This window comes from Rousettus aegyptiacus, unplaced genomic scaffold (assembly GCF_014176215.1).
Source record: "Rousettus aegyptiacus isolate mRouAeg1 unplaced genomic scaffold, mRouAeg1.p scaffold_m13_p_5, whole genome shotgun sequence".
NCBI classification, from domain to species: Eukaryota; Metazoa; Chordata; class Mammalia; order Chiroptera; family Pteropodidae; genus Rousettus; species Rousettus aegyptiacus.
Genome location: NW_023416308.1, coordinates 23784823 through 23803920, shown reverse-complemented (window position 1 = coordinate 23803920; position 19098 = coordinate 23784823). Strand labels below are relative to the sequence as shown.

The 19098-nt window shown below is 43.1% G+C and overlaps 1 protein-coding gene across 5 annotated transcripts in view; it reads right to left on the bottom strand.

The window, feature by feature from the left end:
- The window catches only part of DGCR8 (DGCR8 microprocessor complex subunit), a 32705-nt gene that overhangs the window by 3912 nt on the left and 9695 nt on the right, over positions 1-19098 (bottom strand). For all 5 annotated transcript variants that reach the window (XM_016166941.2, XM_016166942.2, XM_016166939.2 and 2 more), the window contains 7 exons: positions 17601-17798; positions 17212-17313; positions 16333-16431; positions 14542-14624; positions 1945-2045; positions 1532-1638; positions 414-541 (listed from right to left, as the gene is read on the bottom strand). In XM_016166941.2, the coding sequence (XP_016022427.2) occupies positions 414-541; positions 1532-1638; positions 1945-2045; positions 14542-14624; positions 16333-16431; positions 17212-17313; positions 17601-17798 (818 nt within the window). The remainder of the gene's footprint in view (positions 1-413; positions 542-1531; positions 1639-1944; positions 2046-14541; positions 14625-16332; positions 16432-17211; positions 17314-17600; positions 17799-19098) is intronic.

Here is a 19098-nt window from a genome sequence, read left to right as displayed (position 1 = left end):
AACCTAAGGATATTGGTTTAAATCTCAGTATCTTGGTAAAAGCAGCAAAATTAAAACAGACAACACATACAGTATGACTGGTGGTTTGCAGCCAGAGAGCTGCCTCTGCATACTCACTCTCGGCCACTGAGTGGCCTCAAATTAGCACAAAGGCTCTTGCCACTGGATTAACAGCTCAGGGCTGGCAGCATTCACCATGTATACCACCTGATGCTCCAACTTCCTCCCCACAGTGCCAGAGCCAGGCCCAGGCACCTGGGCATGAATGACCCCCACCCCAACACTCACAGGCATGGCCCAGCAGAAACCCCAGGAGAGGTAGCCACGAACAAGAACAGAGCTACACAACCCTGTCCCCAGTGTCAGTGGGACCCCACATGTATACTCCAGGGTTGGGAAAGGGGTCCTGTTACCTGTTTGACCATCTTGCTGCTTTCACGGCCATACATGCGCAGTAAAGACCCCCAGTTCTTGACATGTGGGTGCAGCAGCTGAAGGATTTTCTGAGAGGCTAACTGCTTCCCAACTCTCTTATTCTTACCTGTAAAGAGGGAGAGAACATGCAGAGATGGAATCACAAACATCGAGATGTCCACATATGGCCACCTCACCTAAACAGGAGCTCAACTGTCTGAAGGCACCTTCTACAGGAAGGGGGAAGAGAAGCTCTGATACCACACTGGGCATCGGCATCTCACAACCCCAGGCCAGAACCCACACCCTACCCCACTTCATAGAATAGCCTATCAGAAGCTCCAGGTCAGGATGTGAACAAAGTAAGTCACACAGCTTAAGAAGTCTCCCTCCTGCTACAACCCCATATTTTTAGATACACAGACAAGCAGCAACGAGGCACCATGAAACATGTGGCCTAGGGCTCCTTGGAGGTAGGCATGGGAGGAGGGCTCTATCAGAAAGCCCACAGGAGTTTCCAGAGTGTGTATGCTTTGGCCAGAGTACAGGGTGGGTCTGGAAAACAGCAAGTGCCAGGTGGGCACTCTGGCTTGGTGGGCCAAAGCTAGCCATGTTTCCATACAGGGCCTCCTATATGGAGGAGGGAGTCCCAGCACCAGGATTCTTCCTCTGTCCCAGTGGAACTGGTGTCTGCTGGAGCACAGGGCACACAGGTCTGAATGTGGTTCTGCAATTTTCCCAGGGCCAACTTGAGCATTACCTTCCAATTTACACAGCAATGGTTTTGTGGTTATAGTAAGTTATACCAAGTTTCTTTTAAAATAAAGTTACATTTTAAAAAGTGGCTACTTCAAACCCCAAATTAGGTAAAGAGCACAGGCAGCAAACACACACCAGAAGGCAGAGGGGGCGGCACATGCCCAGCACAGGGACGCAGAGAGCAGCAGAATGGAGATTCTACTGCCGCTTGAGTAGGATGACCTCCTCCCACCACAGGGCAGTGGCCGGAGACCAAGCTACAGGGGCTCAAAACCCCCAGGGAGGCCAGAGAGAAGTATCAGCAAGGCAACACCCCTCAGTGGTCATCTGACAGCAGGGAGGATGGGAAGTTCCTTACACCAGCCGCGCACTGTGTGCTTGCCACATGCCATGACATATTCACTCTTCTGGTTTTTACCAGGAACCACTTCAAACTTGATGGATGTGTCACCCATTCCATGGTTTCTTTAAAAGAAAACAAAGACAACGGTTGACTTCAGCTGAGGATAAAATGGCTGCTTCCAGAAAGCTCTTTAAGAGTTCTCTGAAGACAATGTCAATTCTTCCCAAAACTGCTTCTCAGCTGAAGAGGAGGTTCTCCAAGTATACCCGTTCCAATCCCACAGGACTCTGACGGACTACCAGGTAAAGGGGCTTCTGTGCACACAGGGTACACTTGCAATGGCTTGGCCTTTAGCATCGCCTCTTGAGCCAAGATAAATAAATAGCCAATAAAGATGTTGGGCACCCAGGGAGAAGCCCCCACCCTACCTTTTAAGGCACTCGTGGAGGATCTGATAGGGAGACAACAGTCCGGCCTTGCTGGTCAGCTCGTAGACCCTTGAGTCCTCGATACTGATGTGGTTAAAATACTACAAAACAAAGCAGCCACTTCTAAGTGCTGGACTATGCCCACCAGCTTCGCAGAGCTGTTCCCCATGCTGTCTGATTCTCCTAGAGGCTTCCTGTCCTTATTACCTCATGTAGTACATCACACACCCCCACCTCACTGTCCAGCTGGCCCTCTGAGACATGGACAAGGAGCTGCATTGCACAAGGCTGAAGAGAGTGTTGAGGTGGGAGACCCTGGTGTAGTGAGGGCCTAGGCTACACAGCCTGGGGAGCCTTTTCTGAATCTGAGCCTGATGATACAATTTGTCAAAAATCTAAGGATAAATGAATCTTCAGAGAAAAACTTGAAGATTATCTAAGTGAGATTATAGAAGAGAGAAAGTAAACCAGACACAAAAGCTGTAGTCTAATAGGCCAATCTCCCTGAAGACTGCAAAGGGCCTGGCATGGCCCTAGTCTCAAATACAAAGTGATCCTGGCTCTAAAACAGATCACTGTGACCAAAGAACAGAAAGGTTAAGAATTAATAGGGCTGGGGAAACTATGGATTAAAGGCTGGAAACTGCCGGTGGACCTTGCAGGCTATATACTCTTCTCTTTCCCCTTCCTCGCTGTATGTCCATATCAAAGGAAATAGGAACTAAAGAACTATGTAAAAACTGAATTCCCTGAACACTCAGAGTCCCTGTCACTCTCTGCCTCTGAGAGGAGACAATGCTCTGTCTGCGGAGTGTTACCCATTTTCTAATAAGTTTCCTTTTGACTCTAAAAAAAAAAAAAAAAAAAGAGGAGTTAACAGGAAGTCACTTAACCAGTTAAGGGAAAAAAAAAGGAAGTTATGCACAAAAGAGAAACTCCAGCCAGGAGGTGGCTCTGACTCCACCCACCCCCCCAGTAAATGAGGATTCCGTCTAGTTAACTCAGGAACATGGTCCACATCCCCAGTGGAGACTATGCTAGAGACCCAGGGATGTCATAACATAGTACTACAAATTGGGTGGCTTAAACAATAGAAATTTTTCTCACAATTCTGGAGGCCAGAAGTCTAAAACCAACGTGTCAACAGGGCCCTGTTCTCTCTAAAGCCTCTCAGGAAGCATCCTTCCTTGACTTTCCCAGCTTCTGGTAGCCCCAAGCTTTCCTTGGCTTTGTGGCAGAATCACCCCCATATCCACACGGTCTTCTCTCCACCTCCCTCTCCCCTCTTCTTACAGGAACACATGAAACAGCTGCTCTGGGCAGAAAAGCAGGGGGTTCCACCTGCTTCAGTAAGGAGGCAGGCTCACTATGACTGAGTCAAAGAAAAAAAGGCACTGTTTCTGAAGAGGACTGCTGATTCTGATGAGCAGGAAATTCTCTTGCTATCATTTGGCTATTTGTCTTTCAACAGGTTCCCACAAGACACCTCCACTCCTAAGCACCCGCACCAGTGTGGATCAGTTTCCAGGCAAAGTTACTCACCAAGATGTCAGGCCCCGAACCAGTCCTCAGTGGCTGTCCAGGCAGCCCACTCATGATTTTCTCATCTAGCCTGTAAAGACCCACTTCCTAGCCAGCATTCAGTACCTGGGCTATAGACCTGTAATCAGGCCAAGCAGGTATAAAACAACCTGCATACCCTGTAACACCAGGTTCCCCCTGGACAGAGCTGAGGTCAACACAAATACTCTCACACTTGCGTTCTCTGTCTCTCTCTCTCTCTCCCTCTACCCCAACTCAGAAGCTCCAAAACACCCAACAGCCTCTGGTAAAGGACCATACCACAATTACTTGTACTAAGTGGCCACAGCCACGTGTTACTGATGGTTAACCTCCTAGGTGACTGTGGGGACTCCACCTCAAGAGAGCACAGGCAAAGGAGAGAACTGACCTACTGACAACAGCACAGGAGAACCCAGGTGATCAGTACCCCACAGACAGTGAAGATCATGAGGGAGCACCAAAGACAGTCCAATATCCATAAATTCAAAAATTTAGATAGAACAGACCAATTCCTAAAAAAACACAATCTGAATTGCCTTATTCTATTTAATAAATTGGATTTACAGTTAAAAATTTTCCTGCAAAGAAAACTCCAGGTGCAGATGGCTTCATTATAATGATTACCAAACATTTAAGGAAAAAATGACATCGATTCTACAGAGACTTTTAAAAAAATCTCAAGAGGAAAAATTGCCAACTCATTTTATGATGCTAGCAGTACCCTGATATAAACACCATTCCAAGGAAGTATAAGAAAACTACAAACTAAAGTCCCTGACAATCCAAGTGTAAAAATCCCAGTGTTAGTAAATTGAAATCATTAACACACAAAAAGGAGCATATACCATACCCAAATAGGCCTTATCCCAGGAATGCATTTTAAAAAATCAATCAACAACTCACTATATTAACAAAGAAAAACTTCATGATAATGTTAATAGATACAGAATGGGCTGCCCACCCTAAGTGGTTACCAGTGCTCATAGGGACAGCCTCACAGCAGCCTATGCTAATCACCCAAAACTGGGAACATACCCAGTGCACCTCAAATGAGGAGAGCACACCCACATGGTCCTGCAGTGGGCACTATTGAGCAGTAAAAACCAGTTATCAACACAGGCACCCGTGTGGGATCGCACACGTATCTTGTGCAGTTGGAGCCCAGTTCAAAGGCTGCCTATCCCATGACTCCACTGATAATGACATTCTGGAACTGGCTAATCTATAGGGACAGTTCAATGCCTACCAGGGATACCAGGGGTGGGAGTAATTTTGGCTACAAAGAGAGAGTTCAGAACTGGAAAGGGGAGACCATTTGAAAATGGTCTTGATAGGCTACAGCCATACCACCCTGAACGCGCCCGATCTCATCTGGAAATGGTCTTGATTGTATTATTGGTTACATGACAAAACTATGCATTTGTCAAAACTCACAGAACTGTACCAAAAAGTGAATTTAACGCCATGTAAATTTAAAAAATAAATTAAACAAACAAACAAACAAACTGGTCACTAATGCCTAAATACTAGAATATCCATGCACCAACCACCCACAACTACCTAAAAAGCAATAAAATACCAAGAAATCACTTCAGGCCTTATGAAAGGGAACAGTACCTGTTCTGGTCATCTGTTTTCCCTTTTCAATCAACACCAAAGTTGCTTTGCTGAGATTCTGCTTCCTTCCAAGACAGTTCTCTTATTCTTGGTGTTCTGCACCTGTGCCACTTCACACATGGACCTTGTGCCACTGCACTTCGCAGACAGCAGCCTGCAGCAAGAGCTCCCAAAGTGTCAGGGCCCTTACTGCTAGAGTACAAACAAGTAGCAGATGCTGCCCGCCACAGAGCCTGAGGTAAGATACTGCACCCTGTACAGTGCATCATGGTTCTGGAACCACACCTCCACAGGGACACCACAGGGAAGAGCAGCCTCCACCACTGAGCTGCTCATGACAATGGGACAGAAACAGCCAGATTCAGAACAACTTTTTAGGAGCAAGAGAAGGCCATTCCTATCAGTCAGACATGTGCTGTTCCAACCCCTCCCCTGACTGGAAGGCTAGTTTATCTTCTGACAAATTTCAATATGAGGAGAAAACACAAAATGTGGAGGTGTGCACACACAATTAAATTAGAAGTGTAAAACAACCTCTCAAGAGCACTGGAACACATATTTGGTCATTGTGTCTGGTTCTTGGCACAGAGCTTCTAAAAACCTTAGAAATTTCCTGAGTGACAGGAGTATCTTTTGTTATTAAAAACGAGTCCCTCTGGACCACACCAGAATTTATGTGCTAACAAGGTGGCTCAGAGTATGCTCCCTAGATAGCTTCAGGATGGGGCTGGTCACCTGTAAAACCAAAGTCCCAGCCCCACCTCCTAGGAAAAGAGGGGAATTGGACACTGGGTTATAAAATTCTTGAACAAGATTTAGGGAGCTTCCACAGGTGAACACATTCCCGTGTCAGGAAGATAGTGTGCCCCAACTCTACAGGGACAGAGGCTCCTGTGGCTCAGGACTCTTCTGGACCTCAACCTGGACATACCTCTACATAGCTCTTGCTTCAGGAGTTGTCAGATTTGAGCCAAGTTGTGGAAACCCAGCTGCTGTCACAGAATTGAGAACTGACATGAAAAGCTGCTTGTATATACAAGAAAAACTTTCAGCTGGGATTTCCACACCTGGTTTATGCTATCTGCATGGCAACCTCCACCATGTGCCCTTCTCCGCCTAGAGAAACCTCTCTTTCTTAGGATACTTTCTGATATATCTGGAATGATCCCTCATTTTCCAGAAGAGTCCCAGAGTACATGGTGAGAACCTAAATCCTACTACTGTGCATTGGGCAGTATCACCAACCACATATGTCATCTTGCTGTCTGTGTGGAAAAAAGGGAGACACCAAGGGCACATATCAGCACAGGTCTGCCCAAGCACAACTTCTGAAAACACAGTCTCTGTCATACCAGATACCTCACCAGAGGCCGAGATGAAATGCTCTAGGGACAAGGCTAAGGCTACAACAACCCCATAAATTAAAGACTGAGGACAGGAAGAAAGGTGGGTGATGACAGAACAATTGGACTCAAAGACTGCCAGCTATTCATCGTCAAAACAATGCACCTGCAATAAATAAGTTCTATTTAACTAACCACCAGCTTCCCATCAGTAACTTGAGGTAGTGACTGGGCTTGACAGTGTGGCCTAGGGCAAGCTGCTGCCCTCCAGGTATGTATCCCATGGTGTTGACACAAATGAGGAGGCCACAGGCAGGCAGTAGGACTGAAAAAGGCAGCTGAAGTGGAAAAAACAACAAGAACCACGGGAAGTGCCTGTTATACTTAAATGGGGATATCAGTCTGGCAGGAACACACACATCCTGCTGAGGCTGAAGGAACCATGGAACATGCCTAGGCCCTGGGTCTTCATGCTGGCCAGAGTGAAGGATGGGCAGCCCAGGCTGAGGGAACTACAGGATGACAAACACAAAAGTAAACAAAAGCAAGAGCAAGCATGAAGACTTTCAGACTGATTAAAAAATGGACTATTTATCCATTCAGCAATCAACCAAGTAAGATGCTGGTATCGCTGAGGCCACCATTCTACATAGAGCCTCCTAGATGTTACCTTGAAACCAGGTATTCCCAACCCTCACTCTACTAAACCTGGAGAATTTTCAATTAGTTCAACATGTCAAAAATTTCTCAATCTTAATTTACTTGAATTACTGTAAACTTTACCACAATAATAGCCACAGGCAAGCAGGACATGGGTCCTACAAGCTCAAACAGGTGAGCCCTCCCCCAAAGGTCAACAGCAGAACCTGCCCAGATCAACTGTTGCACCAAAGCAAAGCCCCATCTTTCAGAAAGGCTGCCAGAGCCACACATCCCTACCTTGCTGGGCCCAGACCATCTCCCAGCACCAGAACCATAGTCACTGCTTCATACTTCTGCCACTCCATATCAGAGGACAGGAGGACTGCCCCTTAGGATGAACAGTGCGGCAAAACCTATACAGCCTAAGCACCATCAACTGCAACAGCCAATCCTAAGAGTCTGGCTAGGCTGCAAGTGGGGGGAGGTCTAGGCAAGGGGTATTCCAATATGCCCTGGAAGCCTCCATGAGCGCCATCTTTCTGCAGCTGAGTCATTCAAAAAGGTTGAAAATGTAATTTTCCTGGAGGAGCTAGTACTTTCGAGACTGTCTGCTCTGAGTAGGGTCTATGACCTATCTGTGGCCCATCCATAACAACAACCACAGAGAACATTAGAAACTGAGTGCACTTAACACTGCCACGGGCATTTTACCACATTTTGTAACAAGATCAATCCAAAAGACTGGATAATTTTTAAAAATATATCCCGAAGCACTCCTGGAGTGGCAGAATAAGAACCTCCAAAATTTGCTCCTCCATAGAAGCAACAAGAGCACCACCAAAAATTATAAACTCAACTTTTTCAGAATTTTGGAAAACAATCTGAAGAGCATTTATTCAAGAAAAGTGGCTGAATACTGGTAAGAACAATGAGCTTTGTGGCATTTTAACTTGACTCATAGCCATCACCTCTTCCCAGCTCTGTGCTAGCCTTAGGAAGTGGCAGCCTTACAGACACTGAAGAAGGCTAAAAAGAACCTCAACACCCCAACCATAGAGAATCATCGCTAGTTAGCTTATCTTACAGCTCTGTGGAAAAGCCCTGTTGTAGGACTTGTCTTTATTTGACCTGACTCAAAATTCACTCAGTGAAACTAATCCATTCCCCAAGAAATTTCATCAAAAATAATCACTGGCAACTGTGTCACACTGCAGTTGCCTGAGGCCAGGATACCAGCTAGCAAGCAAGAGGCAGGTCAAAAACCATAAAAGGAAAAGCTAGAGAATGAGATACCCTTGGGGGCTTGGAAAATCTCCAACTAGGCAGCCAAGTACATGGCCCAGGAAAGACCTGAGAAAGCCCTAATCTCTCACCACTGGTTGACCCAGAAGCTTTGTACAAGTGGGAAGTAAAGGCTAAGGCAGAGTTCTTAATTACTAGAGTACTGAAGGTGAACCCACACAGAACCCCTTGGCAAAGGCTGGAAGTCTTACTGGCTCAGGACGAGAAATCTCTGACCTGACTTCTAGGAAAGTCAGTTATGGATTGAATTGCAACGTCCCCCCTGCCCTGTCCCTCCGCCTGCCAAAAAAAAGAAATTCACATGTTTAACTCCTAACTTCTAGTACCTCAGAACGTGACCTTATTTGAAGATAATTAATTATAAAGGTAATCAAGTTAAAATGAGGTCATTAGAATAGGTCCTAATCCAAGATATCCTTATAAAGAGAAAATGTGAAGACATACATAAAGGCAGAAAGCCCTGTAAATAATGAAGACAGTAGTATCCAAATCAAGGAGAAAGGCCTGGAAAAGCTCCTTCCTTCACAGCCTCCAGAAGGAACTAACTCTGCTAACATCTTGATTTTAGATGTCTAGCCTCCAGAACTGTGAGGCATAAATTTCTGTTGTTTAAGCCACCCAGACCGTGATACTTTGTTATGCCAGTCCTCCCAAACTAAGTGTGAAACAGACAAAACAACAAAAGCAAAAACAACAAATCCTAGGAAGGGGAGGGAATCTAATAACCACAGTTGCCACATTATATTAAAATGCTCAGGTTTCAACAATAAAAACAACAAAACGCATAAGACGTGAAAAGAAATTGAAATGTAAAGGCCACACAAAGGGTGGCAGGTAAGGGGCAGTCATTCAAACCATCCCTGAGGAAGACAGACTTACTAGACAAAGACTTTACATCAGCTATAATATGCTCAAAGAACTAAGAAGAACCCACATCTAAAGAATTAAAGGGAAGTACAAAAACAATATCTCACCAAGTATAGAATATCAATAGAGATAGAAATTATGAAAATTTCACAAGAGGGGTTAAATAGCAGATTCAAGCAGTCAAAAGAAAGTCAGCAAACTTGAAAACAGACCGACTGAAAATATCCAGTCTGAGGAACATTAAAAAAAGAAGAAAAAAAAAAAAAAAAAGAGGAAAAAACAGAGCCTCATAAACCTGTGGGATACCATTAAGTGTACTATTTACATATAAGGGAAATCCCAGAAAAAGAAGAGAAATAGAAGGGTAAACAGAATGTCGGAGGAAATAATAGCTGACACTTCCCCAAGACAAAAAAAAAACCCACAAAACATTAGTCTACATATTCAAGAAGGTCAATAAACTCCAAGAAGAGAAAACTAAAAAAAATCCACACCAAGACATTTCTAATGCCAAAACAATCTTAAAAGCAGTAAGACACTGATCTCAGAAGCTAAGCGGGGTCAAGCCTGGTTAGTACTTAGATGGGAGACCACCTAGGAAGACCAGGTGCTGTAGGCGTAAAAAATAAAAAAAATAAAAAATAAGGGATTATAAACTGACAAGGTCCTTGCGATCTGTGAGGTCAACCAAGGGTTGCCTTGCCTAAAAAAATTAAAAAATAATTTAAAAAATTAAAAAAAAAACCAGTAAGGCAAGCAACTTATCAATAAGAGTTAAAAGACAACTACATAGAGTAATAATTATAAATCTATGCTACACAACATGGACACACAACACACAAAGATGTAATCTGTAATAATAACAGCTACAAAGTGGGAATAAACACAACTATATAGAAGCAAATTTTTTGTATACACCTGAAATTAACTGGTATTAATCCAAACCAAACCATTCAGTTTAGGTATTACTGGAACTCCCCAGAACAACCACTGAGAAAAAAATAGTTAAACATATGAATAAAACAGTACATTAGAAAGTATCTGCTTAACACAAAGAAGGCAGTAATAGGGAAACAGAAACAAAAAAGACATAGAACAGAAAACTAATAGCACAATGGCATACATAAACTCTACCTTTTCAGTAGTTACATTTAATTTAAATTGAATAAGCCCTTTGATCAAAAGGCAGACTGACATAATAAACACAAAATCCAACCTATGCTATATATGAAACGTAGTTTTAGACTGAAAGACACGAATAGATTAAAACTAAAAGAATAAAGAAAGCATCATGCAAAAAGTAATTAAAAGATAGCAAGAGCAGCAGCTATAACAAAACTCTCAGACAAAAACTATTAGTAGTAATAAAGGATACTTTATAATGACAAAAGGGTCCATCCATTGAGAAGACATAACTATTACAAACATTAATGAAATGTGTGGGTTTTCCCCAACCAAGGAATTCTGACACTAACTGCGCCCAGAGGTAGAGCAGACTCCACAGGTTAAGGGCTCCGTACCCCAAGACTACCGCTGCCACTTTAGATGCTGATTACACTGACATCTGTGCTTCTAACCAAGCAGCTATACACTGGAGGTTCCCACAAACCCCTCCTCAGGTTTGATAACTTGCTATAACAGTTCACAGAACGCAGGAAAACAGGTTACTTACTAGATCTCGAGTTTATTATAAAAGAATATATATCAGAAACAGTCAGGTGGGAGAAATACATAGGGCAAAGTATAAGGGAAAGGGCACAAAGCTTCTGTGCCCTTTCCAAGTGCACCACTCTCCCCCATTCTCTACATGTTCATCAACCCAGAAGCTCCTGAACACCTCCAGTTTGGGTTTTTTATGGAGGCTTCACTACATAGGTACAAGTGATTACAACATCAACCATTAGTAATTAATGCAACCTCCAGGCCCTCTCTCCCATGCTGGACAACGAAGATGGGGTAGAATGAGGGTGGGGCTGAAAGTTCCAACCCTCTAATTAGATGGTAGGTTCCCTCTGGCAACTGGCACCCTCTCATCCTTAGGGGCTTTCCAAAAGTCATTTGATTAACATAAACACCGTGTGGTGAAAAGCAGAGTGTTAAGAATAACAAAAGACATTCTATTCACCTTTATCAACCTAGAGGCATTTCAAGAACTGGGGACAAAAACCAAATAACAACTTATATCACATTAGAAGCTCTGCCCTGGGAATCAAGGACAAAGATTAAATACACATTTTTAATTACATCAAGTATCACAAACATATATGTACCTACCTAAAAACAGTTCCAAAATACACAAATCAAAAACTGATGGGAAAGCCAAGGGCATGCAATCAGAATGGCAACAGATGAGAAGCCAAGACCAAAAAATAATTTAAGGAGCATATGGGACACTATCAAGGGTACAATATCCATCTGATCGGTGTAACTGAAGAAAATCAGGATGATGAACAGCTGTTTAAAAAAATAATGATGGAAAACTTCCCTTACCTGGTGAAGAAAATGGACATAAAACCCCAGGAAACCCAGAGAACTCAAAAAATCAGGGATCCAAAGAGGCCCACACCAAGACACATTTAAATGTGTCTAATTAAAATGCCAAAGGTTAAATACAAAGAGAGAATCTTAAAAGTAGCAAGAGAAAAACAGCTACTTATAAGGGAATACCCATAAGAATGGCAACTGATTTCTCCAAAGAAACTATGCAAGACAGAAAGGTTTGGCAAAAAAATATTCATCTGACAGGATGAAGACCCAAGACCTACAGCCAAGAATAATTTATCCAGCAAAGCTATCATTTAGAGTTAAAGGACAGATAAAGAGCTTCCTACACAAAAATAAGCTAAAGGAATTTATCACCACCAAGCCAGTATTATAGGAAATGTTGGAGGAACTTCTTTAAGGAAAAAAAAAAAAAAAAAAAACATGTTATCAAAATCAAGAATAAAAAATGGTAACAACTACATTCCTATCAATAAGTACATTAAATGGAAAAGAATTAAGTGCTCCAACCAAAAGATAGAGTGGCTGAAAGGATAAGAAAACAAGGCCCCTACATATGCTGCCTACAAAAGATTCACTTTTGATTAAAAGACACACTCAGACTAAAAGAAAGGGGGTGGAAAGATATTGCTTTGATGGACCTAGAAGGTACTTAAGTCAAACAGAGAAAGATAAACACTATATGATTTCACTTATATGTGGAATCTAAGGAACAAAAAGAACAAATTAATCTAAAGCAGACTCACAAACATAGTAGACAATTTGGTGACGGAGAGAGGAAAGGGGGGCTTAGGGGGGCTGGGAGAATGGGGTGAAGGGTTAAAGAAGTACAAATTAGTAGTTGATGGACTGTCATGAGGATAGGGAGCACGGCATAGGGAAGCAGCTAGCATTAATATGTTAGTCAGGGGAGGGAGGGAACAATTAGGGGGATCATTTTACAAACTATATAGATGTCTAACCAATGTACTGTATATTCAAAACTAATTAGAATTAACGAATTCTAAAAAAAGAAACAAAAAACTGACAGAATTGAAAGAAGAAATAAACAATTCAACAATAGTTACAGACTTCAATACCTCACTTTCAATAATGGATTAAAAAAACTAGGGAGAAGACCAACAGGGAATGTGAACAACAAAGACCACACAGCCACAGTCAACTAGATCTGAAAGACATCTGGTTCACTCCATAACAGCAGAATATACATTCTTCTGAAGTACACATAGAACATTCTCCAGGATAGACGACGATATGTTAGGTCATAAAACAAGCCTCAATAAATTTAAAAGGATTAAAATCATACAAACTATGTTTTTGAACCACAATGGAATTGAGTTAAAAATCAATCACTAGAGGAAATTCAGAAAATTCACTAATACATGAGAAGTAAACTCTCCTAAAATAATCAATGGTTCAAAGAAGAAATCACAAGAGAAATTAGAAAAATACTTTGAGAAGAATGAAAACAGAAACACAACACATTAAAGCTTATGAGATGTAGTTAAAGTGGTACATAGAAGAAAATTTATAGTTAGCTGTAAACTCCATGTTTAAAAAGAAAAATTTCAAATCGATACCCTAACCTTAATGCACCATCAAAGAACAAACTAAACTCAAGGCTGGCAGAAGAAAGGAAATAATAAATGCTAAAGCAAAAATAAATGTATTGAGAACAAAAAACCAATAAAGTCAACAAAATAAACCAAAAGTTGAATCTCTGAAAAGATCAACAACATTGACAAAACTTTAGACTGACCAAGAGAAGAGACTCAAACTGGGACATGACAACCTTACTGAAATAAAAAGGATCATAAAGGAATACTGTGAACAAATGTATGCCAATGAATTAAGTTAACCTATATCAAATGGAAAAATTCCCAGGAAAACCAGAGTTCCAAAACTGGCTTAAGAAACAGAAAATCTGAATATATAACAAGTTAAAAGCTTAAATTAGTAATTAAATAACTTCAAAGAAAAGCTTAGGCCCAGATGGTTTCACTGGTAAATTCCATCAAATGTTTAAAAAATTAATACCAACCCTTCACAAACTATTCCACACGATGAAAGAGAAAGGAACGCTTTCCAACTCATTCTTTGAGGCCAGTGTTATCCCAATACCACCACCAGGCAAAAACAAGAAACTATAAACTAGTATCTGTTATAAATATAGCTACGAAAGTCCTTTAAAAAGTGCTAGCAAATCAAATCCAGCGACACATAAAAATTATTATATAAAATGACCAAGTGAGGTTATTCAAAGAATGCAAGGCTGGTTTAATATTCAAAAATCAATGTAATATATCACCACATTAATAAAGTAAAAGACAAAAAACACATGATCATCCAAATTGAAGCTAACACAGCATGCTAAGTGAAAGAAGCTAGTCACAAAGGGCCACATATCATATGATTCCATTGCTATGAAACATCCAGAATTGGTAAATCCATAGCGACAAAGTAGATAAGTGGTTGCCAAGGGTTGAGGGGCTAGAGAATGGGAATAGGGAGTTTTTGCTAATTGGTACATGGTTTCTTTTCACAGTGATGTAAATATTCTAAGATTAGATTGTTGTGATGGCTGTACAACTCTGAATGTATGAAAATCCACTGAACTATACAGTTTAATGGAATAAAATTTAGAGTATATACATTATATATCAATAAAGCTGTTATAAAAAATGCATTTTTCAGAGTCTGAGAAGAAATAACCATAGAATCAGATCAGCAGCTCAAAATAGGGAAGAATCATGACACTCACCTCAAGCTCTTCACTGTCTTTGGGTTTCTCCTCAGAGGTCTGTTTAACAAAGTCAGGGATGAGGATTTCCAGCGTAGCTCGGGCTATGAAAAGAAAAACCCTAAGGATGAGGGCTTGAGCCCAGCCTGCTTCCCAACTTTACAGTGAACTGTACGCTATGCAGGAAGAGCCAGGGTCCCAACGGCTCAGAGGGGAGCAAGGGATCTGGGGAGGAGTAGCACTTTACAGAGGCTGGGACAGCAGAAGATGGAAAAAAGCACATCCTGAGGAAAGGAGGCAGTGCATGGGGCACTTCTGCCCTGAGGCACCTGTAGCAGGTGAGGGAGGAGATCTGTGTGTCAGAGGAATCCCGATGACAGGCGGGCAAATGGCTCAGCAGAATCTGGGCTAAGTTGGGGGACTGCAAGCTGAACAGGCTGCTGGAATGTGGCCATACAAGATGGGTCCTCTGGAGGAAGTGTCTGCAGAACAGAGCACAGGAATGGCTCCATGCTGAGCATAGGTATCCAAGTAATCAAGGCTGCTGAGTGCCACTGGCCACTGAGTTGAGGAAGTGGGGCACTAAGGGAAGAGGGAGGGGTGTGTGCAACAGTCTGACCCAGTAGGGTTATAGTGCTAGCAAGACATCCAAGTATAGGTGTCTAGAGAGCAGATGGGGTCTGGGAAGAAGTGAATCCCTGCACATGGGGAGAAGTACAGCAGGATGTCTCCAACCCCACACTGGGCCCTGCTCTACATGTTATGTATGCTCCATGACCTCAGTAATACCCAGTCTGTTGAGCTAAAAAAACCTCTGGCAGAATTTCTCAAAACTGGACAGAAGGCCTTCCTAAAGAACATAGCAGAGTGTGTGAGCCCAACATAGCCTCACAGAAGGACAGATAATAACGTATTATTTCAACTGTCCTCAGCATACATCAAAAGAAAGCTACACCAAGGGAAACTGAGTCCTGTGAGCAAAAACCCTTCCACTGACCTGAGACCTAGTGAGACTAGTGAGACTGAAATAACTGAAACACTCTGCACTCTATAAAGGGCTGAGCTGCTCTGAAAGACAATATGGGAATGAGAAACCTCGGAGTTGACCTATGGGTGCAAGGGCCTGGTGTGCATGCAACACCCTCCCGCCTCCCAGCAATGTGGTCTATTCCAAGAGGCCAAATAGCCCTGACACTGGGACAAATGGCTGCTGGAAAAGAATGCAATGACTACTAGTGCTGGGCACGAAATCAAACAGCACATACACGGTCAAAAAGAGCAATGAGTTTTAACCAGAAAACATAAGCTTTCCTATGATCTGCTATGCTGTGTTCAATGATTGGCAGTCCAAAACTTAGCGTCTGAAGGACTGAGAAAATCGTCCTCGCAAATGTCAAAACCACTCAAAGAGAACCACTTGAAACAAATACTGACAGCATGTTGGATCCACCTGTTTTTCATCTCCTAGCATGCCCACATTTTGCTCAAATATAAACCCACTCTAAAACATGGGCCCAGCATAGACTAGTCAGCTCTGTGAGGAGTAGGGATAAGGGTGGGAGACTCCAGCCCAGTTGCCACTGAGAACAGAAGGAACCTTCTACTTTTATTTCTCACATTTTACTCTCTGTATCTGAATTTCTTCCAATAATCACATAATTTTTAAAAATCAAAGTAGATGACTATATAAACAAAATGGATTTGCCCACCCACAACCCTCCCACTTGGGCTGCTGCTCAACTTTCCCCAGCCAAGGAGAGGGGTAGACACAACAGCCAGCATGAGGCTCTGACACTCAAGCAGGCACATTACCAGCTTTATTCTTCGCAAGTTTTTTGCTGCTTGCAGTTCCAGATCCATAGGTCACACCGTCAATGGTCACCGAGGCGCCAAAAGGCTCACTTGGGTTCTCTTAAAATTAAAATTACTGTTTTAAAACACACTTGCCAAGACATTAAGTGTGCATGCGTGTGCATGCACACACACACAAACACACAATCTGTTCACACCAAAAGACAAGGTGGGGTCAGGGCTGCAGCTAGAAAGCAGATACCTGGGGACTCCCTGAGGAACTGAGATGGGTCCAAGGAATGGTCAACAGACAAAGAGCACACCAGAAAAATTGTGGGAAATGGGACTATGGGATAGTGGGCTAAAAGAGAAACAAGAAGCCAGTGGCAGAGCCACCAGGAATTGGGTCTAATGTCAGAGGACTGTAAGGAGCAGGGATACACAGATGTAGTGAGCCAAAGAAATGACATGAAAAACAATGAGTGACTCCTAGGTACTGGCTTCTAAGGAGAAGACACACTGTTTTTCACAAAGGTGTGATGAAGGTAGAAATAAGAGAGCTGGTGGGAAGTGCAGCCCTGAAGCTCCTTCATCCACCTTAGGGAACCTAGAGACAGCAGAGAGGCCTTCCTCAGAGCAAGGGACAAAATGAAGGTGGGGGACAGGGGAATGTGGACAAAGGAAGGGGGAAGCAGAGACACTAATCCTTAGACAGGGCACATTCCCTTGAAAATGACCTGCCTATCTGTTCACTGCCCTCCCTGCCCTCCCTGCCCTCCCCGCCCTCCCCTTTCCTTTCTATCCCAGCAGAGTAGGGCTAACCTCCAGCTCCTGGCTTCCCAGCTACGAGCAAAGTAAAGTGTATGACTTTAGGACTGAGATGGGGAAGGTCAAACTTACCACATTCAAAGAAATTATAAACAGGGCGGACCTTGAGGACACGCTGCATGTACTCGTGCAGGATGCAGACCTCAGATTTCCCATTGGGGTTAATGACAAACTCTGTGACAAGAAGGACCATCTCAGCAACAGTGTGAAGACTACAAGCTAGCACTCTGGACCTGGCACCATCCAAGTTACCAAGTCATTGAATTAGGGGCTCATCACCTTGAATGTGGTGGACCTCTGCATTTGTAGGGTAAACTCGAGCTTTGAATCAAATGCAACTCACACACAAAGTATACATTTAAAGACCATGGAATAAAGAATAGCAGTATAAAAAAATTACATAAAAAATAACAATAATATAACCAGTCTGCCAACGTTACAATTTATAAGCCCCAATTCACCTTTCTTTGTGGGTGCATCTTGCACAGATAGAGTGATGAGCTTCTGATTGGCTGGCAGGATGGGCCGCTCGGATTCAGCCTGCTTCCGTTTCATTTCTCGGTTGAACTGTCGCCGCTCAGCCCAAGTCCTGAATTTCTTCACAGTAACTTGCTCAAAATCAAAACGCTTCTCCAGGTAGTTCCGAAATTCCTCCAGATCTGTATAAGATATACCACAGAACCAAATTACTAATTTTTAATATAAGTCATATTTCTCTGCCCGGTAAATTGGACAGCAATGAGCTGCCCATGAGACAGATCCTGCCAGGCTATACCCTTTGCCTCTTCCCCCATTCCTTCTGAAAGGCAAGGAAAGCCAATGACATTCAGCCACTCCCTTCACTCAGCCAGCTCATGTTATTCTGGTAGGTCTCTTCTAAATAAACTTCTTGGATGTCATTTGTTTATCTGGAGCCAAGAACAAGAATTAAAAAAAAAAAATCAGATGGCCTCAGGGCCTTTCTCCCTGCATCAAAACAGGTATCTGATTGACAACAGCAGTCAAGGGGAGCCATATACCCACTGCCCATCTTGCTCTCTCCCCTCCAGCCACCCTAGCCACCTCTGAATTCAACAGCATACCTAGGAAGTTCAGGCCTTGGCACTCATCACACCTATTCCTACTCAATCCCTGGCTCAGCCCCACACCTCACCCACGTGCTTTACCTCCACTGTGCACCCCTCTTCCCCACCATTCAGTGAGGTTCTAGGGGGCCTCTTGCTTTTACTGTTGCACCCATTCCCCGCCCCTCCCTCAGGATATCCTAGAGGTTCCCATCAGCCTCACTGGTTTCTTCCTTGCCTCCCACCACTCGAGCATAAGCCCTGAATCATGGACTGCCATGACTCCATGACCAGCCCAAAGAGCAGTAGCAGAGGAAGGTAATTGAAGGGGTTCCATGTAGGGTGACTAATATATACACAGTTAAAACAAAAAACTACAAAACAATATACTTGCACCTGCTTAATTATTAACCGGAACTACATATTTCTTTACACATAAATGCAGAAAAGTCAGTCTGGAAATAAGTACCAATGGTCACCTCCCACAAGGGAGTGACATAAGAAACGCAAGGCAAGTGTTTTAAAGAAACAGTGTGTATAACACACAGTATGAAGAAATAAACCATTAAGTCTTAAAGGGGGAGCTCCCTTCCAGTTAGGTCCCTGAGAAAAGCCCCAACAGAAGAAAGAGGAACCCAACTTGGATGGGGGAGGGAGGCAACACCAGCAGAAAGATTGAGGGGAGACCAAGGTCCACCTATCAGGGAAGCTGGGAGCCCAGTGAGACGCTCTGCACATTCCTCAGACACCTGAGGCTCCAACCAGCACGCTGCTTCTCCCTCACTTCCAGAAGCCAACCTCCCCTTCCTTAGCAACAGCACCCAATCTCCCCAACTCTTCTAGGGCTCTTTACATGTAAGATTTATGAGACAAGCCAGACAGCAATACAATCAGA